Source organism: Rhinolophus sinicus, linkage group LG03 (genome assembly GCF_036562045.2).
Source record: "Rhinolophus sinicus isolate RSC01 linkage group LG03, ASM3656204v1, whole genome shotgun sequence".
NCBI classification, from domain to species: domain Eukaryota; kingdom Metazoa; phylum Chordata; class Mammalia; order Chiroptera; family Rhinolophidae; genus Rhinolophus; species Rhinolophus sinicus.
Genome location: NC_133753.1, coordinates 195520854 through 195546351, shown reverse-complemented (window position 1 = coordinate 195546351; position 25498 = coordinate 195520854). Strand labels below are relative to the sequence as shown.

At 46.7% G+C, this 25498-nt stretch overlaps 1 protein-coding gene across 1 annotated transcript; it reads right to left on the bottom strand.

Annotated features, from left to right (window-relative positions):
- On the bottom strand, window positions 1-25415 carry NSUN2 (NOP2/Sun RNA methyltransferase 2). The gene is made up of 19 exons (XM_019743365.2): window positions 25177-25415; window positions 24905-25062; window positions 24230-24334; window positions 21328-21433; window positions 18798-18869; window positions 17885-17969; window positions 16486-16678; window positions 14657-14731; window positions 13383-13513; window positions 10719-10792; window positions 10019-10149; window positions 9537-9633; window positions 6824-6984; window positions 6421-6513; window positions 5513-5648; window positions 4705-4785; window positions 4240-4378; window positions 2990-3029; window positions 1-963 (listed from the first exon to the last, which is right to left on the bottom strand). Exons 1-19 carry the CDS (start codon window positions 25279-25281, stop codon window positions 675-677), a joined length of 2271 nt encoding a protein of 756 aa, XP_019598924.2. The 5' UTR covers window positions 25282-25415; the 3' UTR covers window positions 1-674.
- Between the last annotated feature and the right edge of the window lie 83 nt (window positions 25416-25498).

Below are 25498 nucleotides of genomic sequence, written 5' to 3'. Positions count from 1 at the left end.
TACAGTATCATTAGTAACTCTTTACTTAAGTGTTCCAAGGATCCCAAACCCTATTTAAACATTAAAATTGCAAAGCACTCCATTCAATAAAAGCACATAAAACCCTCATGAGTGCACGAGTCACAATACAGTTTGTCTTACACTGACGTTTCTTTTACCCTTTATTACAAAGGCACAGAAGCCACCTGAGACCTCAGATGTTAACCCCACTGCATACGAAGGTCGCACCGCTAATGTGCAACTTAACACGCGATTATTAAGCTGCCCGTACAGTTTCCCGAGGACTCATAAGGAGATATAGATTCTTTCTATAAATAATAATGAAAAGAGAAACTGGACTTTAACACCAATGTAGGCGTAACAGAAGGGACCTGAAACTTTCTGCAAGGGCAGCTGCATTTCTTGATGGAAGTAAGACTTCAACTGTGAAAGTCCACTGCCTACACCAGGCACACCGGCCCCGGCTTCACCAAAGAACAAAGGAAATGAGCGACTCCTAACACGCTAGAACAATCCTATTCTTCCGCTCCGTATGAAAGCAGTACCGAGATCCCTCGTGGATGCTTCCATTACTCTGCCAGTCTCCGGTCTTCTCGGGTCAGGCGTTCGGGGTGTGGGTGCGCCCCACGGCAGGGCCTGTGCAGAGTCCCGCCCCAGGGCCTGCCTGGGTCTGCTCACCGGGGCGGGGCGGCCCCCGCTGGGCTGCTGCCTGTGCTGGCATCTGGACTGGCAGCTGGCTCTGCAGCCTGCTCGGCACTGCCCTCGTCCTCCTCCTCCGGGGGCGCAGAGCCAGCCGCACCCTCATTTGGCAGAACGGTATCGTCTTTCTTCTTCTCGGCCAACACCTCTAGCCCCATCATCCGGAGATAATGAAGCCGCTCATTCTTGGGCACGAAAGTTCGAATTGAGGCCTTTCCCCGCCATCCGCATAACACAATGGGACACTGCAGGGTATCTGGTTTCCTACAAGCAAAACGGCTCCGTGTAAGTAGGGGAAATCCTCAACACTGCATCTGAAGTTATGCAGTCTCTCCGAAAGAATCTACCCTTAAACCCCCGAAAGGCACTTTAGTCTGTGATCCCAGGGAGGTTTTCTGAGTGTTATCAGCACCCTCAGGTTGGCCCGTTTTTCTGCTAAGAGCTCCAAGATTTCCCACAACACGTCCAACGTGAGCATTTCTACACTGACTCTTCTCATACACGAAGCCCCATCTGTGACGCCTCATCCCGACCACCAGACATCTCGGTCCCGTTACTTCACTGCCCCTCACAGTCTGCTGTCTATTCTACAGAAGAACAGACAGGCTCCCTGGAGGCCAGGTACCTCAGCCCCAAGTAACAGCCAGCAGGCTGGAATGCCAGGACTGGGACCCGGGGCCGCCCATCCTTTTGCGACTCAGTGCTCCCCAGTTTGGTCTCAGGGACTCTACTTCTTCTCGGTTACCCACTCACGTAAGGATACGACCCCCTCCCCCCCGGGAAACACCATGCCCCACTGTTTCCAGCACAGAGTGTCATCTGGGTCCAAAGCACCCGGCCTCCTCCACTCTGCTCGGTCCCACCTTACAGAAGTGCCTGCCTGCTCGCAGGGCGCATCAACTCCCCGTTCCTCAAGCAAGACGGCACTGACTGACTATATTACTCGGTGCCGCGTACCATGTACTACGCGTGACCACTATTTGCTACGTGTGAAGCTGTTTGACTTCTGTCAAACGTGAAATGTGACTCTGGTCTAGTTTTCAGGTTCCTACAGGCCCTGTTTCATTAACCACGTGTCCCAAACCTACTTGACGTGAGGCACCAGCGGCTAAGGACGGGACAAACACAGAGTAAAGGCTTAATTACATTTTTAAATAACAAACAGGAAGAGATAATGGAAGGGCCTGAACCAAGAGAAATAAACTACTAAAAAGAGAGGGAAACACAGCAGTACCTTTCCATAGTGCTTTCCCTAAGGTAAAGCATGGACAGTAAGTGGATTAAAAACAAAAACAAAACCCGAGAGAAAAACACAAGAATTTCCCCAACTCCCATTTTCTCTCTTTTCAATGTAATAACTCCTGAAGCTGTCTTTTCACCAGTGTACTTTAACCACCGGAAACTAGTGTTTGTATCGGCAAAAGCAAATCCACGTTTTAAAATGTCCTAAAGTTTTCTACAGCAATCCACAGTACTGTTACTTAAACCCGAGAGAAAAACCATTCTAGGTCTGCCCAAGTGATGTGTAAACCCACCCGCATTCCTGAGACCCTGACGGCCTCTCCCGTTGCCCTGGTCCTCCTGTCAGTACAGAAGCAGCACCTCCCACTTCAAACCTTCTCTTGACCCAAACACTCACCCGGGAAGGCCCCACACATCGTTTCACAGCAAACATCTCAAAAGCGTCATCTGCACCAGCTCTCCACTCCGACCCCCAGCACCTGGCCTTTGCCAGGTGCCTTCCTGGACCCTCCACCTGGGGCACTGTCTTCTCTCCCAGCTGGGTTTCCAGAATGCTTTCCCCTTGGCTTCTGCAATATTCTCTCCTGCTTTGTCTCCCACCTCCCATGCTGCTCCCACTTTTACTGACTTCTCTGAAGGGCAAGACCCGGCAGATCCTTCTTTTCCCACATCGTCTTCCTCAGTTACCACATTGGCCGCAGCGCTTTAAACAGGATGTAGCCACTCACAAATCCCAAATGCCCGTACCTGGAACTTCCTTTCTCAATTCCCAAGCTTCTACCTAGCTGCCTACCCAGGCCGATCTGATGACTATTCCAGCATTTTCACTTCCTTAGTTCTTCCCTCGTGTTTTAGGAGACGACAACAGCTCAGCGCAAACACCCAAAGCCATCACTGCCGCTCCCGTCCCTTCACTGCCCAGTTCACCTCGTCTGCTCCAATGCACACCCGACAGGGTACACCACTCGGCCCTGTCCCGCCCTCAGTCACCTGCTGTCCTACTCCCGCCCCCACATGCGCCAGCACACATGCTGCTTGCGTCACTTACCCAGGGTCCGGCTCGTACTTCAGGACAATGCTCCCTTTGGCTGCAAGAGAAACAGACCAGCATTTCTGAGCTTTCCAGTCAGCGGACTCCTTTGGTGAGCACGTCCATGTGCCCAGAATCACGGCAACAGAACACAAATAATCTACACTCTTGGTCTGCAGGATCTCCTGGAGAAAGGACTTTCTAAACACACAACTCCACCAGCCAGCTGAGCCAGGTGGCGCAGTCAAGACACTGGTTGGGGACAGTGGGGAAGAGGGCCAGTCAGACCACCAGAGCTCAGCGGAAGCTACTCGGCAAGGCTCTGTCAGATGCAGGGGGGCAGGGACAAGCTAGTGGTTAAGTCTCAAACGTCAATGTTAAATAATTGCCCCGGCTCCCAGAAACCGCATGAAACAACACATTAAAAATGTCAAAATGTATACTGTAATCATCTAAATGTCGGACTGAAAAAGAAAAATAAGTACAAACGGTTCTTTTACCCTTTAAAATAATCTACTTTAAACTGTGGTTACACCTGTGGAGACAACATGAGACGGACTCAACACAGCCTATTTCAGGTTCTTGAGGCCTCTAGCTTTAAGCATAGGACCTGAGGTCATAAAACTGCAATAACGGATTTGTTCAGTTTTCATCAACATGAGCCAGAAATACTGAACAACAAAAATAAACAAGAGTGAAAAGAAAAACAAGACTCATCGGTGGAACTCTTGTGCTCTTAGGTGAAAAGAGCACTGGAGTGAGCAGAAGGGGAGGTTTCTGAAATACAAAATTGCCGGTGTGACCAGAACCCACTGGGCTGCCTAGTGAAGCTGTGGCAACTGCTGGCAGGACGGCACCTTCTCCGTCAATGGGACTGATTAAAATGCCAAACCAAGCCGGTAGCCTGTGCTGGGGGGTGGTCTCAGCCTCATGAAGACAAACCCAAGGCTCCCTTTCTTCTGCTTCCACGTGGGGCCTTTTCCTGGCCGCCGTCTGGTGGCGGGCAGATGGCCTGGAGTGCTGGCTGGTGAGCTGGCCAGGCCCCAATCCCTGCAGACCACGGCAGGTGGCTGGGTGGCACAGGGCCCCCAGCAGGGCCTGGGGAAGTCGGGTAACCCCAGCACACTGAGACATGTTTCCACAAAGCCCTCTGGAAACTGACAGTCAGGGCACTGAATGTAAGATCGAGAAAGACACAACAGAAGGGACCACCCTCTGCACTGTCCTTACAAGGACAAGTTAACCTCTCAGCAAGTCAAACTGCTTACCCATGTCCTTGGCTTGGCTATACGTCTCATTGCTAAGTTTTCTAAAAAATGGATTTTCCTGGGTTAATAGAATTTTAACATCTTCCAATGATACAGTAATGATTCTTGAATTAATGAACGGATACAACGTATATATTCCCTGTGGGAACAAAGAGGTCACCATTATGAATGGAAGTGATTACCCCCTTCCCAGTATAAAGTGAGCAGTCGGTGCCCTCGGGACCTCTCCCAGGGCCATTTCTGCCTGGCCCCTCACCACTGCGCCTGCATCCAATCTGTAATACATAGGCAAAAGTCCCCCAGAGCAGGCAACCCACCCTTGGGGAGCTCAACCACTCCAAGGGGGGTAAGCACCAGCGCGGCTGAGGCACCTAGACCCGTCAGACTGGCTCAGAAACACTGACTGGCGCTGACTGCGTCCCACTTGCTCATGGTCTGTGCCACCACATCTAGTCCCCAAGTCACCTCCTGTGCTAACCGGAAAGCACAATCAAACTCTTCCCCGCCGTTATTCCGACACCAGACTTTTATCCCAGTGTTAATAACCTGTAAGTGAGAAAACAGAATGAAACACACACAGAAATAAATCAGGGTAATCGAGTAAAATAATCCCTCCACCACACGGAGGCAGTTTTTCGTAGCTACTGCAAAGAAGGAAAACTCTGCAGTCTTCTGACTAAAAGCGGGGCTCCCAGGGGTTTTCACGGCCCGACTAATCCTCTCCGATGGCTCTGGTTTATGTGGCTTATACTAATGAACCACCACAAGAGACGGAAACCAGGAAACCCCAAAAACACAGGAAGACGTAAGCACGTCCACGGGCCATCAGGAGCAAGGATGCCGTCACCCTGGACCCCCCCAGTGGACATGCGAGACCAGTGAGTGAGAAAAGGCAACGGACGTCCTCGGACTGCTCTGAAAACACGCTGACCTTGGGACCTGCAGCCCACACTTGGGGCTGTAATGCCATAAATGACACAGGCAAAGGGCAACCGGAGTTGGAAAAACAGTAAAGCAAATGAAAACAGGCCTCAAGCCGGCAAACTCTGCAGAACATGGGAACAAGTAACAGCAAAGGCCACAGGAGCCACTTCAGACCCTCTGCACCTTCCTCCTGTGACACACAGTGCGGGCGACACCGGCACAGAAGGGGTGCAGGCCGTGACAGCCACGCCATCACAGACACAGGGAGCGGCGGAGGCCCAGCCCCGCCATGGGGAACCTGGGCAGCCGCCCTCGTGACACAGCCGCCGCACGTGCGCCTCCCGCTTACCTTCATCTTCTCGCTGTTGTTCAGCAGCACGTTCCTCAGCTCCTTGGAGACCATGTAGAGCTGCCTTTTCTTCCCTTCTGTGGTTCGAGTTAGCAAATTCATCCTCGGGAAGGAAGGGTCCAAAGCGTAAAACTTCCTAGAAACAAGGCAGGGCTGTTTACAAGAGCAGAGCTCCAAGGCCAACAGACTGTGTCTAAGCATCCTTCTCACCCCGATGACAGCTGGTGACTGCAGGGCCCTTGAGCTCCGCTGCGGACGCCCGTCTCTAACCTTAACCCGCCTCAGGTGGCACGTCGAGGCCAAGGCCCTCCACAAACAGACACCTTCTCTCCCTGAACTGCTATCCACCGACAAGGACCCAAGACCACCACTGCTTGGGAGACGTTTTAACAGGGATTCTTACACACGTGTGCAAAGGACCAGCTGCCCACCAGACAGTGTAAGTGACCACGATGGTAAACACATGCATAAACGTAATGAACAAGGAGAGAATCCGACACTTACCCTCAGCACCTGTCCTCTCTGTCCTGCCTGGAAATGCCCAGCTAGGCTCCCCACCTCCCACCCAGACCTGCTCTCCCTCATTTCCCACCCCGGACGCAGTCAGGCAGCCTTGGCCTCTGAGGTCATAGCTCAACGACTAATTTCCCTTCGGGATCACAGCCCAAGTTCTTCCAGGTCCCTATCGTCTTTACCTGGGGGCAGCAGGCTTTCTCTCATTACTGCTCCCCTTAAAGCGTTCAGTAAACACACTCTAAAGTTTCATCCACTCTAACATGCAGTTAAAAAGGGCAGATAATGCTATATACAGCTAAATAAAAAACTACGGTTAAATGTACCTGGTTACACATCTGTAACCCAAGCAAACGTCTTTAAATGAACAATTAAAAGGTTGACTTAAGGCTTACTGGATAGGAGGAAATAACGGGTCGTCGTCAGGAATGAACACAAACGGGTCTTCTTTAAAGCCGAACAACTTCATTTTCTTCGACGGCGGAGGACTAAGAGGGTGGGATGCGGTCAGGGCTCTGGGACCCGGGCAACAACGCTCCCTGCCCACGGCACCCTTCTCCCTTCCCGCCCTCCCCTCGCCCCGCTGTGCAGCTCAGGCTTCTGCACACGCAGGCTCTGCTGGCCTCCAGGCTCTACCTGCAGGTGGCAACACGCACGCACAGCATCAGCTCATCGGCACTGACCTTGACTGTGTGGGAGGACAGCCCCACCCCCAGCAGGGAAGGCTCTGGGACCCCAGTCAGTCTGCGCGCCGGGGAGAACTAGAACGTGGGGCTCAAGCAGAACCCAGTTTCTTACCCACACACGCCATCTTTCTTATTTCCATTACTCTCTAAGTCCTCAGTTCTCTCAGCTGTCTCTGCGTCGCCCATTCCAGGGACTGGTTTGCTGTCCAGCTCTGAGGGCCCCGCAGGGCTGGGGTGCACAGGCGCTCTCGGCTTTGCAGCGTCCCCCTGCAGCTGTCACAGGGAACAAGTCCGTGACACACACGCTCAATCTGCTTTACGCTGCTATAAAGAACTAAACACCGATCTCACAAAATCCATCTGAGCTGTTTTCCACAACACTTTCTACATAAAAGATAACAGAATTTTTTAAACTGAGTATTTGAGATATATTACCAACTCACGAACACCGTTTCTTGAGGTTAAAACCAACCGCACGTTAACGTCATAAAGAGCACAGGCAGCCCATTTCCTAGTGGAGGCCAACCATGCCAGCCTGTCTTCATTTAAAACGCTGCTCGCACCTGCTCTGCTAAGGCACACTGAGGGACACAAATGAGTCAACGCCATCCCTAAAATATTGGGGCTGGGGGGAGGGCCGGAAAGACAAGGCCACGACCAAATGCAACATAAGGAAGGGCAGTGAAACCTCAGGGCGCCTGGCGCAGAGGCCTGGAAACCAGAAGAGGACACCTCCAGGGACCAAGGAAACGCCTACTGTGTCCTGAGCTTCTGAACTGCAGCACCGGCATAAATTTGGTTTTGAGAATGAGGAAAATGTTTTACTTATATTAAAATGTTGATATGTATCTTATATAAAAATCTTATATGAAAGTTATTTAAAAGCATGTGTCCTAGCAACTCACAAGATCGGTAACAGTGCTAACCGCCAGTCCCCGTGAAGACACATGCGCGCAGCAAGCTAACTGTGTCCGAGTCCACCAAGCCATACGGTGAGAGCCCAGAGCTATCAACACTACACAACACTGCCTCCCAGAGAATAATTTATTTAAATGTAAAAAAAAGCAAAAAACGAAACCCCACCACAAACCTCCTGACAAACCCAGGGATGGCGCCCACCCTTCCTGCCCTACCTGCGCTTCCGGAAACACTGCCTTCCTTTCTCAGAGCGCGTCTCAAATGGCCCTTTCTCCACGAAGCCTTATTCCATCTCAAGGACCTACTGTTGCCTTCCTCCAAACACCAGGAGCCCTACGTCCATGTGTTTCTCCCTGACTCCAATTCTAGATCAGCGTCTAATGCCTTCACTTCAGCTACCTGCCAGGGTCCCCAACACGAAGAATCTGTTATCGGTGTGGCCCCAGGAGAGCCAAGCTGGGTGCCGCACAGGTGACCGAAACATATGTCCTCAACGAAATGAATAGGAACCGAATAGAGTAATAGAAAAGGGAAGAAGTAATAATATTTAGATGACACCACATCAAAGGAGACAGGCAGAAGGAAAATTTCAAAACCCTTTGACGTAGGTTAAGCACCTACGTAACCAGCTACATGACAAAATGTCAACATAGCCCCAAATGCAAGTAAATGTAATGTGCACATATGTGTAACAGGCTCTAGACCTGTGCTGTGTGGCACAGAGGGCACCAGCCATGTGCTGTATGACGGCTGCAAAGGTGACCAGTGTAGATAAGACGTAAGGTGTATCTTAGAGTGTAAAGTGCACACTCTTTTAGAAAACTATGACAGCAGATAAAATGCCTTACTAATAACATGTTATTTTTATTATATGGAAATACTTTAAATATACTTGGATAAATAAAACATTATTACAACTGATTTCACTTTTTCCATGTTTCCTTTTTAAACATGGCTCAAGAAAACTGGTTGAATGTCCAAGTGGGGACACTGCACGGAGCATGCACAGCTCTCCTGCGCCAGGCCAGGGACTTGGGGACCAAGCAGCGTCAAGAAACCCAGGGGCCTGCCCTGCCAGGGAAACGCTCTGGAGCCTAACCCCAGCCTAAGCCCCCTGTGGGGCATCCCGTGTGTACGGTGTGAGGCTCCCTCAGTGTTAGTCTGGACCGACCAGACCCCAGAAACCTGTTTCCTTACTGTTTCTCCAGTCTAAGCATCACTTGTGCTCTTTTAAGCTTGGATCTGAAAGGAATACAGACCCTCAGACTATGACCACAGAGCATGTCCTGCGATTACGGAGGCCGACACAGAGCCTAAGCAGCATCACGCTCGTAGATACGACAGCACATTAAACTGCAACTGTGTGTCAGGACTCCCAAGGTGGCCCTTTCTCACCCGAGGACCCAGGAGGCAGTTTCGCTGCTTACGGCGGGTCAGGCCCTTGGCGTTTCCTTTTCAGCCAGGCCTGGACAGTCTGTCATTATCGCTCATGGCCAAGGTGAGAACAGGTTGGCTGGAGCTTAGCCGAATTCTGTCGACTTAAAAGAGGCTGAACTGAACCCAGCCACAGGGAGTGAGAGCACAGAGCAGTCAGGAAATGGAGGTGGCATTCTCATTTTGAACACAGAGCGCTCTTTAAGTCTTTTCCTTTCCATTTTTATTAAATAATTGAATTTAAGATGTAGAAGAAATGTGTTCCCCAAAGTCTGCCTTTTCCACCTACCTATCCCTTATAAGAAATTGCTTTTTGTTTGGCAAACTCAAAATTTAAATGAATCCCACCCCCACACACATTCAGGCTCAGCCATCTTCTACTCCCCACAAAACGTTCCACTGACCTGTCAGTTCCTGCCTTAAATGCACAAAGAGATCACATGGTACACGCTGTTATTTTGGAAGATGTTTACCTTTGGTGCACGTTTATTCCATGGCATTGAAGACTTTTTCACTAATACAGCCACAAAGAACCCTCCAGTATTTTGATGATGTGGTAATATTCTAAGACTGAAAAAAAAACACCACACAATTCTCACTTTATAACTGATCCAAAACACATTCTTTTAGTATTAAACTTTAAGACAAATACTCTAAAGATGACCTGTGATAGAAAGGCATGTCTTGTTGGAAATACCCACACAGCCCTCCCTCACGGAACAGTCAATGCACAATATGTAAAAAGTCAATTCAGTACCCAGTGCACCACCATTTAGGTTCTGACCACATTCATTATTCACAAAGGCTCGATGCCAGCAGCTAACGGGCACAGAGAAGTTGCTGGTGTTGGAAAGGTCACACACCTGCATTTGGCCGCGGGCACAGCCCAGGCTCCCAGGAATGCCCGAGGGCCTGACCTCCCATCGTCCCCAAATGGAGGGCCCCACCAACTCACCAGCGCTCTAGGTGCATGGCCTGTAACTTTTCCGGGTCCTTGGGTGGGAACATGGTCGGCCGAATCTGCGTATGTCTGCTGTGAGGAACCTCTTCCCACTCTGCAAACCAATGTCCGTCTTTCGTCATGACCTGCAAAACAAGGACGGGATCCAAACCACCGGCTCTCTCGACTCGTAAGAAGAATCACAGGGTGCCCGGGTACAAGCTCGCAAACCTGACAAATGGCCACTCCCACTTCCTCCAAAGCTAGGAAGACTATTTGCAAAGATAAAATGAGATACTCTTTTATGACTCAAACAGGACAATCATTTTATAAAAAAGCATTTTCCACGTGGTTAAAAAATAAACAAATGAAAAATCAAGCCTCAGATTGTTTCTGGTTTAAAACTGTAAAGTGAATTGTTTCATACTGGAAACGAAGCTTGAGTCTTAGCCAATTAAAACCAAATGTACTTATGGGGATGAGAGTAAACAAAGGTGATTTCTAATTGGAGAATAAAGGCAGGAAAACTATTCCACTGCCAGCGAAAAATATGTATAATCACACATTTATTATTATCTATAACTTTGAAACTGATTCTAAACTGCATAACCAACCACAGCATTACCCAAGTTACCCCAGCTGCTTTGCAACCTGCTGACTCCGAAAGCCGCTAAGGTGTACCTGCCCTTCTGAGCAGTCCTCACAGAAAGGTTACCTTCCAGTGTCTGAGTCCAGGCATCCATTTCAGTCCTGGCAGTTCACAAGACACGTCAGCCAGCTCCAAGGCACCTATGTATCAAAAAAAAAAAAGAAGTTTTCACATTCTTCCCAGTTAAAGCAACCAGATGGAAAAGGTCACATAGTACTGACTGCATGATTCTCTGTACAGAAATGTGCAAGGAGGGCAAAACCACAGACACAACGCACATTAATGACCCCTGCGTGGGGTGCTACCAGGGAATGCCTGCAAATGGGCAGGGGCTCTGCTTGGGGTGATGCAAACGGGCTAAAACTGGACTAGTGAGGGCTATGCAACCACGTAGTAAATTTAGTGAAGATCATTGAATTGTACGCTGCAAACAAGTGCATGTTACAGGATGTAAATGAGAAGAGCTCGATAAAGCTGTTGAAATAGGAAGAAGCTGCAGAGTCCCAGGATGCTCCCAGCCTATGGTCCGCTCCTGGGTTTCCAGACACAACCCAGTTGGAGGACACGGGTCTTCGGGCCTTTCTAACATTCTAAGACCAAAAAGCAACATCTAAAGTGAACTATGGAACGTTTTAAACATTCAGTTTTAGGCCCAAGTTAGTTTTCTAAAACTGCCCACCCGGGTACCAGTGCAGTTTGAAAACCACTGTGTCTGCAGTAGCAGTATTACAAGGAGCCGTGAGGCGGGGCTGGAAAACCTCCGCATGAATGGACCCCGATACAGATTTAACGGCCTCAGAGGAGGACCCACCAACAAAGCCCCAGAAGCCAGGGAAACTCGGACAACTACAAAAGCAAGGCCAGAGAACCGCCAAGGGGCGCCGAGCGGTAGACACGTGTGACAAAAGCACGGCCCTGCCTCCCACTAGTGGGCCTGAAGGCTTCCTTTTCAAAGCGAGACTAAATAATAGTGCAGGTTTATGGAAACTGGTCTTAACACCGTCCAGCGCTCAACAGCGCCTTCCCGCCAGCATCTGGGTCAGAAGCCGCCAACGCTGGCCTAGCGGGTGTAGACTGAATGTTTACTGACTGCCCGTCCTAGAGCGAAGTGTCTGGACACTTTCAGGTGGGGACTGTACCCGTCCAGCCACAATCGCCAGCAACTGTCCCGTACGCAGCCCAGCAAATGTCTACCGCCCGATGAAGCCAGGTCTCCAGTGTGGTCTGAAACAGCCGCAGGCCACCGGAGACTGTGATAGCAAAACCTACACCGGAGTCCACCTGCCCAGGAACAAAATAGGTTCCGGGCTGGACACCCCGACTTAATTTACTACTGAGTTCCATCAGCCCCCGCCCTTCCCTTCGGCTGCCTTTTGAAGTAAAGCACCAAGGATGTGGAGATTAGGACCGCACAAAGAACAGCACTCAGAAACCACACCTTTCTGTAGACCAACAAAAACAAACACAACACCCTCACTGCAGGTCTAACGGTGACCAGGGAGGCCTGACCCACAGCACCGACCCATCAACCACTGAGAACCTACTATGGTTACCGTACGTCCCAGGAAATGCACACTCGTTTCAGTATTTATGTTTCCACTAATGTCGTACGCACGTGTGTAGCACATTTGGTAGCGTTCTATTCTGGAAGTTTGAAATTCCTCACTGTTTGCTTTAAGGAGAAGATGATGGGAAAGCTTATCACTTCAGTGAAACCATGAGAGTATTTTGCATCAGAACATGATGGGAACTGCTGTTTCAGAATATTTCCGAGTCTGCCCATCCCTCAGTATAAAGCAGTGCTCTAAGACCTCATACCCACTGGGAAGGCCACTATCCAAACCACGGAAAAGAACAAGTACAGGCAAGGACGTGGGCACGTGGAAGCCTTGTACACAGCTGGTGGGGACGCACAGTGGAGCAGCTGCTGCGGGAAACAGTACGGAGGGTCTTCAAGCACAGAACTGTCCTGTCGGCAGCAATCCCACCTCTGGGCACACACCCAGCACTGAAAGCAGGGCCTCAAAGGGTGGTGTGTGCAGCCACGGTCACGGCAGCACTGTTCCAAGAGCTAAGATGAGGAAGCAGCCAAGCGTCCAAGACAGACGACTGGATACACACAATGTGGAGCGCACACACAATGGAATAGTATTCCACCTGACCAGGGGAGGAAGGTGACGCATGCTACAGCATGGATAAACCCTGAGAACTCCAGCCCAGGGAAATGAGCCAGGCACAAAACGACAAACACTGCGACGCACTCACACGAGACACCAAGAGTGGTCACACTCGCAGAGACAGAATACAACCGTGGGGAGGGGATACTGGGGAATAACCTAAAGGGTTCAGAATTTCAGTTCTGCAAGATGAAGAGCTCTGGAGATTGGCGACACAACAATGTGAACACACTTGACACTACTCAAGTGTACATTTAAATACAGTTAAGATGGCAAATATTATGTATTTTACCACAATTACATTTGAAAAATAAGTGGGATAAGCATCAGATGTGATCTTTCACACTTAAATAAAATGGGCAAGGCTCATGATTCATGAAATGTGACAAATCTATAATGTAAGCATGTTTTCAATTAGGTATAGCTCATTTTAGGGTTTACAGGCTAATCATATAAACAAATGCCCAGGAAAAGGTCCGCAGGAATATACACCACAGCAATAAAAAGTGTGTGAAAAGTATGGACTTGGACTAGACTCATCGAGCAGGCTTACCCTCACTCTTCTCCAGTAAAGATGCTATGACCGCTTCATCTTCAATGGGGTTCAGGGAACACGTAGAATACACCATCCTCCCGCCTTCCACGAGCTGTTCTGCGCCCCGCGTTGCAATCCGCAGCTGCAAGCTAAGGGTGGGATATACTCGGTCACAGCGAGACAGCATGTCCCTCATCAGCACCTATCACGTCACATTTGTTACAAGTTCTTATGATGGACTTACAATAAAATACAAAATATTCCAGGTAAAATGAACCATTCCCGTAAAAAAACAAAACACAAAAACCTAAAGTGAAGTTTTAAGTGAAGTTAAAATCAACCTATATAAGGTGTTTCAAGTGGAGAAAAAAAAAAAAGCATCTATTTATATAAATAATGGTTTGACTGTTCTGTGTACCTTTCCCAACATATCAATAAACAAAGCATAAAATTCAAAATATTAGGTGAATTTCACTATTAAAAAGTCTCCATACTTGGACAAATATTTGACTTTTCTATGAACAATCTGTATTCCTTAGGACATTCTAATCCTAATGCCTGTTTCACAAAAACAGTGATTTAAGAAAAACAATATTCTCGCTAGAGTTACCAGTGGTTAATATTCATTCATACCCTTAGATCATCCACAGCTCTACCCTTAAAAATGTATAATTTTAATGTTAAATACAAAAAATACAAAGTTCTGTAGAATGCACAATCAAAACTGTTCAAAACATGTACTATAAAAATTCTTAGGCACAGAAAACCACAATACACTACATATTACAGAAGTTATCTTTGAGTTACAAGATTTTGTTTTTCCTTTTAAAAATTTTCCAAGTTTTCTTTCAAGAGAAAAAATGTTTGATATCAAAATGTTAAACAAAATAATTCAACACAAAAGAGAAAACAGGAGAAAGACTGGTAAGGGAGTAAGGTAAATGGCCATTTCATGAAAAATACATGTTTGAAGTGTCACAGGAAATTTTTATAGAAGGCATTTTTGATAAACGTATATCTGAAATGTTTATAATCTTCAGTTTGCTACTCTTAAAGGTTCTAAACACAACTACCTGTGATATGTACACAAACTGAAGCATACACACAACGTGGTGTGCACACTGAGTGATGCTTATCAGACTTTGTTTGACAAACTCCCATGAAGGGTGAAGGCGGCCACGAGTGCTGGTGCTTAGCCAACATGCCAGTCCTGGAACCTGGGCTGGGCAGCCCCCAGAAGCGTCCCCGTCTCCTGGCCACAGCCTGCCTGTTGGTCCGCACACCTCACTCACCCATGCAGCTGCAAGCTGTGTAAGGGGGTCCACTTCCTCCAGACATCAATGTTTTTCCTCATGGTGCCATCGCCACTGGAAAGAAAGACATTTAAGAACTTAAACTCTCCACAGGTAGATGGTTCATTGAACAAACATGTCATATTCAAACTAAACTACAAAACAGGTGTTACTTTATAAACACCAATGAGAAAACAGCCTAAATTCTCAATAACTACAATCAACTTTCTACTGCTGTTCTGGGGATACTAATGCATTCAACTTTTTAATGATACTTCAATTTTGAATTTAGTAAGGAGAGACTTGAAAAGGAAACCTAATTCACCGTTTAGAGACGGCAATTTGCTTCCATTTGAGGAAAATACCAGCAAAGCTAAATTTTAGACCCAGGAGAGACACAACAAACGTGTTTAAGATGTTTTGATCTTACACGTACATGAATAATGACAAACATAAAGGACTTTCCACAGCAAATTTAATTAAGCCAATTTAATTTCTTTACCAAAAAGTTCCCATATAGCAGTTAACTATTCTTATTTTCTAGTGTTATTTAGTGGATATTTTTTCCATGTAAATTTTAGAACAGACTTGCTGCACTAATCTTTCTGTCCACGTCCAATTTTAGCTATCCAGCTTTTCTGGCGTAATTCCTGTGCCTCTGGCTTTCTCTCTATAAAATTTAATTCTCCTTGTTGATCTAGTCACACATTCTTGAGGTGAAAAAGCACAGGACAAAAATGTCCTGTTAGATAATTTTCAAATGCTGTCGCTCACTTGTATGGCGGTGGGTTGACATTCTCCCCTAATTTCAGGGGTTTCCTTAGCTCCCAACTTAGTGCTTGCTCATAAGGTCCCCTCATTCCCACAATATGAGATGAGTTACACTGCTGACCGAAAGAAGATGGGGTAGGAAACAGCTGATCCAAAGGAAAATTAGAAAACTACAAACCAGAAAAAAAGGAATATAATTCATGACCAATTTTAAATTTACTTCAAAGGAAAACTCTTCTAGGTATTTAAAGACTCAGCCACACTCAGTGCTCCCAGCTAATTTTCAGACTGAGTTCTGCCCCTAGCGGGAAACCCACCACTTATTTAAACAAGATGAATTTAATATTGATGTATCGTAAGTACCACACTTAGTGCTAACAAGTTCCGTGGCAGTTTCTGCACTCTAGTGTCCACAAATTCCCGAGTTCAGAAGGTACTACAGCCTTGTGACACTCTCCCACGTCACTGCCATGGCAACTTAACAGCCGTCTTTCATCTGATTTGTTTCTTTTTGAAAAACTCGGTTCTTCAGTTATGCCATGAAATTCTTTTAAAGGTAAACTCTAGAAATCTAAAACATACGTGTAAAATTTGAAGAAAGGCATGTGAACAAATGCATTTCTCAAAGATTTGCAGTCCTGTTTTCATTGGCTGGTAACGTAAGACACCATAAAACCCAATGTGCCTTATTCTATGAGGGTGTTCTCCACACTCGCTGGTGCCAACAGAAACACAGGGGTGAGGAAGTCCCTCCAGGCAGTGGCATCTGCCACGCACCACTTGGGAGCTGAGGACGCTCTTTTCCCCTCAGGCCTGTTCTTTCTCCCTCCTTTTAGACCATTCACCCAAAGCGCGCCTCTGTTCTGCATCCTCACTCTGCTTTGCTGTGCTGTGTCACTGAAACCCTGAGTGTCTCCTCTGACTGAGGCCCTGACGACTCTTCATGCTAGTCGCCAGGAGTCACACGTGTAACTGTGGATGTGTGCAGCTCATTGGTCTGTACGTGACTTATTTCCTTGGTGGATTCTGGGCTTTCTGGCTGCTTGAGAATCAGGTACCTGCAAGGGACGTCACATAGGATGCGATCGTAGAACAGGACTTCCTTCCTCCCATTCACCTCTATACTGAGCCTCGGGATGCTGGCCGCGTCGTGGTTCACCACCATGATGCACGGGCTGCTCAACCGCTTGGCCTGATGCACGAGCAGATAGCAGCGCTTGTTGTCCACGTCATTCGCGATGACGAATCCCTCTGGAAACGTGAAGTTGTAGTGTCAGGGAAAAAGCAGCACAGGAGGGCAATTTCCTGACACAAGTAACCTCTAGGCTGGCAGGTGAGAGCGATGTCCACCCAACCAGAGCCAAACAAGGTTTGGCAGGATGACGTAGGTGCTGGAAAACAAGGAGTCGCTGGGAGGTTCTGTCCTGGCTAAGAAACACTGCCGGGACGTTCCCTGGGTGCCACCTCCTGTCCTGGCTAAGGACCTCTGCCGGGACGTTCCCTGGGTGCCACGTTCTGTCCTGGCTAAGAAACACTGCAGGGATGTTCCCTGGGTGCCACCTCCTGTCCTGGCTAAGGACCACTGCCGGGATGTTCCCTGGGTGCCACCCTCTTCTCCTGGTTCCTGTCTCACCTTCAGTAAAAAGGTAAATTGCCTATTAACATGTTATGATCAATCTCTCTCTTTTAAAACAGCTTGAAATGTAAAACATGGCTGATAAGAGGCTCATTACTAACAATTTGGAGAAAATAAGAATCCGTTTAGCAAGGATATTTATCACAGAAAAGAGGACTTTTAAAAAACACAGTTAACAAGCATGCCAACTAAAACGGAACTAGAGCGGCTGGCTCACACAAAAGGAAGGAGGGGGGATAAAGCTAGACGAAATTAGTAAACGGCTAACAAACACTATGAACAGTATTTTTCACTTCTTTAAAATAATCCCCGTGAAGGAGCGTCAGTGATACTATTACAGCTGCCATTCTCTGAGCACTTTGCAATCTTATATGACATCCCCCAAGTTCAGGTCTGATGCCTCATTTCACACGTGATATCTAATAACGTCACCAACTCGCCTTGCAAATGGTGGTGGGATTTGAACTTCAGGAGTCCAACCTCAGCTCGTAACAACTATACTCCGCTGCCTCTCACCAAGGCAGTGAGTAATCAAATCAGGAACAAAACCCCACCATGTGGACTGTGACAACTGAAAATTCAAGCGGAAACCGCAATCTATTACAGCTTAATGAAGACCATTTGTTGTTACAGAAAACACACAAAACCTCCACTAGCTAAAGGCCCCTTGCCCCGTGCGTGCTGGTTAGGGTCCCAATGACAGCAGCGTGCAAACTGTCCAGCTCTCCTTTCAGAGGCTCAGGAAACGTTCTAACGGTTCCCTCGTCTCCAGCCCACCACAGCAGCGTCCCTCTCCTCCAAAGAGCCAGTTCAGTGCATACCTGGAAAAGGAACGTTCATGTCGGCATGCAGCATTTCAATCAACTGTGCGGTCTTAGATCCGGGAGCTGCACACATGTCTAAGATCTAGTAAACGGCAATAAATACTTGATGTTTATTTGAAGAACACAAACATTCTACACTTAATTGAAAACAATTCGAGTCATTCTAGTACTTGATTTCTATTCCAAGCCCTGAATGTATTTCTTTATAGAATGAATTGACAACGTGATGCATTTAACTGACAGGATCCCACTGTGTAGAAGGCTCCAAATGACAGTGATAAAGCCCCTCTCTCCACAGAGGATGGGAACAGGTGGCACTAGAAACCAGGGAAAGTGACACGTTTAGGGATGAGTGAAAAAATACTAAATGTGAGAAGCACTGTAACATACTGCCAAGGACAGAGCTACCTGGGCTCAAAATCTCAGCTCAGCCACTGCCCGGCCCTGCGACCTTGGGCCAGTGACTTCGACTTTTCTTTGCCTCCATTTCCTCATTTGGAGACATGGGGACAGTGGCAGCATCCACCCTCACAGGGACGTGTGGGTAAAAAACCAATTTACGGTAACAGCACAGCACAGAGCTCGGCATATAACAAGTGTTCACTCTAATTTTCAATCGGATTTAGTCAGTCAAGACCCTTGAGATAACCTGTGTAGTAAATAAATAAATTAAAAAACAAACTTTAAATGGGAGAATAGTTAAGTGACTTGTCAAAATAGGACAAAAATGCAAAAAAAACTAAAAGGAACCATCTATCCCTTTCTACTTTATCCAAAGTGAAAAGAAAAGAAATAATATAATAAAACAAACAAAGAAGAATTCATTATATTGAGAAACAAAGGTCTCAACAAACAGAGGCAGGGCCGCTGACAGCAGCCCACGCACGATTCCCTGCGGCGCACACGGTACCTTATGGTGAGGCTGGGCGTTGAGTAACAGCGGTGGGACCATACTAACAGCTTCTTGACGACTGATATTCCCCTAAGAAAACAAAATGTTTCAAAATCAGCAGCAACGTTAAAAAAGGCAGGACATTTCAATACTGGAAACTTCCAATTTCAGATGCCACAGCAAAAGGCCAGACTCATACACGGAACGAGAGTTAGCACTGCCACACAAACATTGGGACAGATTTGTATACTAGTGAGTAGGTGGCTACTCCCCACCGGCCAAGGACGGATGGCCATGAATTCCAAACTTACCACCAGGATGTTACATGTGCAGGAATAATACTAAGTTCTATTGTTTTATAAAAGAAATCTGACACAAGAAAAGATTAAGCTCACATACTCCCATCTCCCCACCTTCAGGATGCCAGATGAGCACATCTCCGAGACACAGTGCCCCTGAACCCCCTCAGGCAATGGAAGCAATCGAAAGGGGCACAGGAAAGTCACCGCTGGCAAGCTGTTCCCTCAGCTGAGACTGCAACTGCTATTACTTAGTTCCCCGTTTGTAGAGACAGCCCACGTCTGCTTTCCAGTCCTCAGAAGTGCCTCAGAAAGATGGGAGACATCAACCAGTGCTCCCCTTTCCTTCTCAAAGATAAATCGTCTCAAATTCCTCCCTCAGTAAATCATCTGTTCTCACGATTTTTGCTAGTTGACCCGGGCATCTCTAAACTGCCTGTTCAGATTTAGACATGTTCTCGATGAAGTCCAGCCCTTGCCTCAATCACAACGCTACTGTAACAGCCTGAAGAATGAATTCTGTAAACGGGGGTGGGGTGGGGGGAATGGCTATAAAACATCAGCTCCCAGGCTTCCGCTCCATTACAGCCGGGTCCTTGGTTCGCGAATAGCCATCACTTGTGCACCTGACTGTCAGAACCTAAACACAGGCTGTACATTCACACCTAACTTTCATCTGATAGGTTTCGGGCCAGCAAAGAGCGTGTGAAGGCTGAATACTGACTGATTCACTGGGCACACTGGTTCTAAGCTTTGGGTTATACATGTGCTTCTGATAAGCCTGTCTTCTGTTTTCATCCAAGTTTTCCATAAGCATTGGACTGCGATGGGGACATCGGGCCCTTGATCCACACATCCGGCAGTTAGCACTGAGTCATAAATATGTCCTGAAGGGGGTTTGCAGCCAGCTTTCAACAACGCAAAGAGTATCTTATCTGGTTGACTTCTCATCAAAAACTAGACTGGTTCCCTGCGATATATGCTACGAGACAGAACTCCCATCTCCGCCACCTTTTGAAGCCACCAAAATCTGGCTCTTCACAAGGTACCCTGCTGTGTGTCACTCCACTCCCCATAAATCCTCTGCTCTGTGAACCTGACTTGCTCTCTAACAGTCCGTTGATTTTTATCTGACTTTGCATCTCGATTGAAGCTGAGTCAGGGAACCCTTCCCTGTATTGGTCCAAGTACGGAACCAGGAATGTGGCAGTACTCACTGTTTATTTCTAACTTATGGGGTGAGGGGTGGGCAGAGGGTTAGAAAGCGAGGCAAACAGGAGCTAGGTTTACCAGGATACCTAAATGGACAGGCGGACGCCATGGCAAGAAAGAGCTGTGGGTCGAGGTCAGAACTGGGTGAGGGGAAGGTTTCTAACTCGGTTGTGGCTTCAGGAAGGAAACATGGGAGGCACGTTAATTCTGTCACGTGGGTACAGAACACTGAAAAAGAATTAGCATCTGTTGACACACAGGTTTCCTTGGCTACAAAGAGATTAGAAAATAGTAGGAACTTCTGATTTTAAATGTGAGACTATTAAAAATTCCAAAGAATACAAAGGAAACAGCAAAGCTTACAACAGCCAAACTTCACGTATTATGTGAGAAAACAGCTATGTTGTTAGTAAAAATTTGATGCTAAAGGTAAAAAGTGCAGTGATCATAATGATGAAGGCTCACTCTACGCCAGAATCTGGGACGGGAAGAAACCCAGAGGTGAAGGCGGTGTTGTTTTAGGAGAACCAAACCCACCCCATTTAGGTGTTTTTTTGTATGTACGTTTGTTTGTCTGTTTGTTTTGGCAAAGGTGGAGTACAGAAACACGAAAAAAACAGAAACGATAAAAAGTGAGTTTAAAAGTCTCCCTGTTAGGAAAGTAAGTAACAGCCATAAAAACATGACTTGCTCGGTCGGTCAAGCAGCTGCACTGTGCACCTAAGAAGAAAGTGGTCGTCTCCTGAATGGCAGGCTATGGAGCAGGGTGCTGTGGGCGCCCCAGGTCTGTAGCCACCCAAACCCAGGAGTAGCCAGAAACACTCAGGCTGACAACTGTGATGATATTCTCCATTAAATTCATTAGCCGGCCCAAGAAGGAAGAGCTATATAAATAACCACACATTAAAGTGGCATGTACACTTAAAGGTGCCTTTCCTTGATCGCTCCCAGTGACAAGTATGGTTAAAATATAACTACGATACTAACGTGCACTTAACGCTTTAAGCAAACCAACAAATCTAAAGAACTCTACTTACAGATTCAGTTTCGCTAACCAGAAACTGGTGAAACTTTTCCAACTGCGGAGACTTTCGCAAGATTTTTCGACTTAAATTTGTGTGCCAGGCAAGTTCTTCAGGATACCTGACCAGAAAGAAAGAAAAGACATCTATGGGTCATACGCATGAATGTGCTCTCTTAACAACTTCCTGCTGACCCAGGTCACACACCAAATGAGACATAGACTTTGTTCTATTTATTCATCCACGACCCTCTCCAGTCCAGTCAGCCAGCCCTTCAGGATGTCCCAGGGCCCTAAGGAGCACGATCGCACTGTATCATGGCCCCGGCAGAAACAGGGGAGCCTGGGAGGTCTCAGGCGACACACACGTATGGTATCACTGTAAAACCACAAGGAATGCTCAAGATCCAAAGAAAAAGTGGATACTCCTCTGCTCCTCACTATGGATGGTCAGTTAACAGTGTTTTAGAGGTCATTGAAAAAAAGATGTAAGATAACAAATTTCTTCGAGTGCAGATCACATGGAATCAAAATAATGTGGTAGGGTAGGTATCAGAATGACAAATATTTGATTACAATCTTACTACATTTTTCGCTATTTCTAAAACAAACCAGTTCAATAACATACTGAAATGTTTTATATGTCAAAAACCCTTGGAAACTACCAATGCATTAATTTGAGCTCCTAGGTTGTTATTTTTACAGACCTAAGAATGAAGCATCTTCTGCCACTTCTGTGACTGTATTTCAACTTGCTATAAATGACGATGTCACTGATCAGGAAATGCGTGTTGTTTTAAACCTGGCTTGCTCCAGTCCACTGATCTCCAATTGCACAGATCACTACACTGATATGACACACACAGCCATTCTCACTTAACCCAAAGCCTAGCTAAGCATAACACAGCACTCGGTGATAAAATCTTCAGTTGTAGCAATTATTAAATCGTAGGTGTTATAATAAGGTCAATTTAACAATGCGAGGTCACAATGTTTCCATGTGTCAAACTGCAGCTGAGTTAACAGCCATGAAAATGAAACCAGAAAGTGTGGAAATGATACATTTGACTGCTTTGAAAACTTTCAATGATTATTTCACAGAAACCACCTCAGGAGTTAAGATTTTAAGACACTGCTCAACAGGTATGACGAGATACATTTGAAAAGTTCTCTCTACCGAGTGACAAAAGTTAAACTGGCTGAATCTGTTCAGTCAACCTCCAAATGTCCCAAGTGCTTTGGTTCTATTTCCTATGCCTGGTTGCTTCTTCAATATTTAACCTGTTTCAAAAATATAGAGGGTGCCAAAAAAATGTATACACATTTTAAGAAAGAAAAAAAAACTATTAAAGTTGTAATACTTAATATACACTGATAACAAAAGACGAATACAAGTCACGCTTGACTTCTGCAATGACAAGAGGTGCTCAGAGTGGTTACCATCAGAGTCCAGACACTTCTGATTATGGTGAACTACCGCTTGAGCAAGGCTGACCAAAGTGTCCACTTGTATACATTTTTTGGGGCACCCCCGGTATAAAAACAAAATACAATCACACTTACCAGGCAATTAAGAAAGATTTTAGTTTTAAATACTCCCTTTGGACTCATTAGAGGTGAAATGGTAAGGGTAACCTCAAATTTGGCTTTATTTGTTATTATTAGGTTGATGCAAAAGTAACTGCAGTTTAAAAGGTCAAAAATTGCAAAAACTACAATTACTTTTGCACCAATAATATTCCACAAAATCTGCTCTCCCTTTGCAACCTTTACCAGGTTGAATAGCTAAACACCTAATTTTATATAATTCTAGCAACCCTGAATTGTCTGTAATGACAGACAATCACGTGAGTTATCACCCTGCCAAATCACCAACATCAATAATTTGAATTCTGCACGTCATTATTTATTATAAATAGGTTAATTTTCATTTTTCAAATCCACACAAGCCGTCTAGATATAACTTGAGTGAATATTTCCCTATGTGCCTTAGAGCGAATTTCTAACAGCTAAATATGTAAACTTATCCTAACAAGACTAAAATTCTACTCTAAGTAATTAACATTTTGTAAGCTATCAATCTTAGGAAAAAATATACTTAAGAACTTTCAGATAAAACTGACTGACTGTTAAAATGAATAAAAAAATGTTTCTTATATAGCTTAAAGAACAACTTTTTTAAACCAACAAATGTTTAAAATCTTTGTAGATTTTTAACATGAAACAAAATAATCTCAAAGAACTACATTTTTAGTCATGTAATTCAAATTTAGTTCCTGAGTCTTTAAACTCCTATTTGGAAAATTATTGTGTCTTTGAGAATCAATTAAAACCACCACTGACACCTTTACACCTCAAACATTAAGGAAAAATCAACCTCTGTAAATACATACAACATCTATGAGAAATCCTCAATCCAGACATTAAAAAGAACAAACAGAATGACAATTAGGTGTTCTCTACAAACAACTGTCAAAATAACACTTTTATAAGAACACTTTAGGATAATTTAATCTTAGAGTTCTGAGTCTATGAAAAGGAAAAAGTGAAATCTGCCCAAGTTGTAAAGTCCTATACTTAATACTCCTACAAAACAGGGTCCCCACAAACACTTTCCTGAATTTTATTTCACTATGTATCAAAAGCTTAAGAATAAAATATGATCTATTTCTGCATTTTGAGGAATACAGAAAACCATCAGACACCTTGGTAAGTTTCCACTTTACTTGCTTGCTGAGAAATTCATGGGTATCCCATACCTGGTAAGTGAATCTGATTGAATAAATGTTTATACAATAAGACTATTATGCAGCTGTCACTGATAATGGAAAAAGCTGAGTATCAGGAACCCAAATCATACAGTATGCTGTTAAAATCCCAAAGAAACATCCAACAGCACGAAGCCTTGTTGTACCTACCAACTCAGGGGTTGTGGGACTTCAACTTTCTGACCATCCACCTCTAGGTCCTCCAATTCCTTGAAATACTTGTTCTTTAAGCAGTGGAGAATCTCTTTGGCGTGGCTATTAAAAAATAAGCAAGTTTCAAACCATCTTTGCACGGAGAGAAGACATTCTTTAACTGCTGCCTTTTTACTCCTTCAAAACTTAAACAATCCTCGTTGTTTCATCGCTAAAAGCTGATAAACTAAATGCAATACGACTGCATCCCTTCCCTCCTAAATAGTCCTACAGTTCCATTTTTACTTGCAATTCATCTTGGAAAGATGTAACTACAAACATTTAAAAAGAGAGAAAGGACTAGAAGCTTTACAAAAACTCGAGAATGCCTTCAATTCTCATGTGTTCCAAAGGGTAGGCCTCCTCAGCTCACGAACACCCAGGGGTCGGCCTTTTCTCCGCTCGCATTTTCATGTCTTCTCCTAGCTCCGCTCCCCAGGCCCCCCGACCTGTTCCATTGGGCCCCGCGCTCCCGCGACGCTTCCCGACTCCGGGACCCACAGGCTGACACGCAGCGCGTCTCGCCCAGCACGGAGGCACCACTTCTCCGGGAGCAGGCCGCGTGTTTAACACTGTAGCTGGGGCATCCGAACCCCAACTCCCCAGGAGATGAAGGCACGGCCCCCTCCCTACCTTTTGTAGCCAGTAATTCGTAACGTGGCCGGGAGGGGCTCCCTGAGCGCTTCCATGAACCGGTCCCACTCGCCCTCGGGCACGATCTTCAGCTCCTGGTAGTAGCGCTCGAAGAGCTTGTTCTCCTTCACGATCTCGGGGTACCCGCCTTCCCAGCCCTGAGGAACGAAAAGGGGCACCTACCCAGGGTCCGAGGTGCCCCCTCACCACCCCAGGCCTCGGGGTAGGAGACGCCACGAGGGGCCCCCGCCCGCCTTCGTCCAGGCTCTTACCGCCCCGTTGCGCTTCCCGCCGCCCGCGGCGCCGTCCGCCGCCCCCTCCGGCCGCTGCCGCTGCTGCTGCTGCTGGAGCCGCCGGCCCCGCGCCCGCCGCCCCATGGCCCACGTGGCCGTGCACAGCGGCCGCACACACCGAGCCGCCACAGCTGGCCGCGCGCACTTCCGGGCTGCAGCGCGAGGCCCCGGCGGGTCTGCGCCTGCGCGGCGCCCGGGCCTGCCGGCGCCTTCAAGGAGGAAGCCCAAAGCGCCGCCACCCGTCCTGCCCGAAAACAACGAGCGAGGGGATCCGCTGACAGCCTGAGTGGGAAAGTGGCTC

Bases quoted from the DNA above. Each gene is read 5' to 3' on its own strand.
- NSUN2 (XM_019743365.2), bottom strand. From the start codon at position 25,281: ATGGGGCGGCGGGCGCGGGGCCGGCGGCTCCAGCAGCAGCAGCAGCGG. The intron at 24,335-24,904 runs GTAGGGAGGGGG...ATTTTTTAATAG, and splicing joins CGAATTACTGGCTACAAAAG to CCACGCCAAAGAGATTCTCC. The intron at 21,434-24,229 runs GTAGGTACAACA...CTTTCTGGTCAG, and splicing joins GTCCCACAACCCCTGAGTTG to GTATCCTGAAGAACTTGCCT.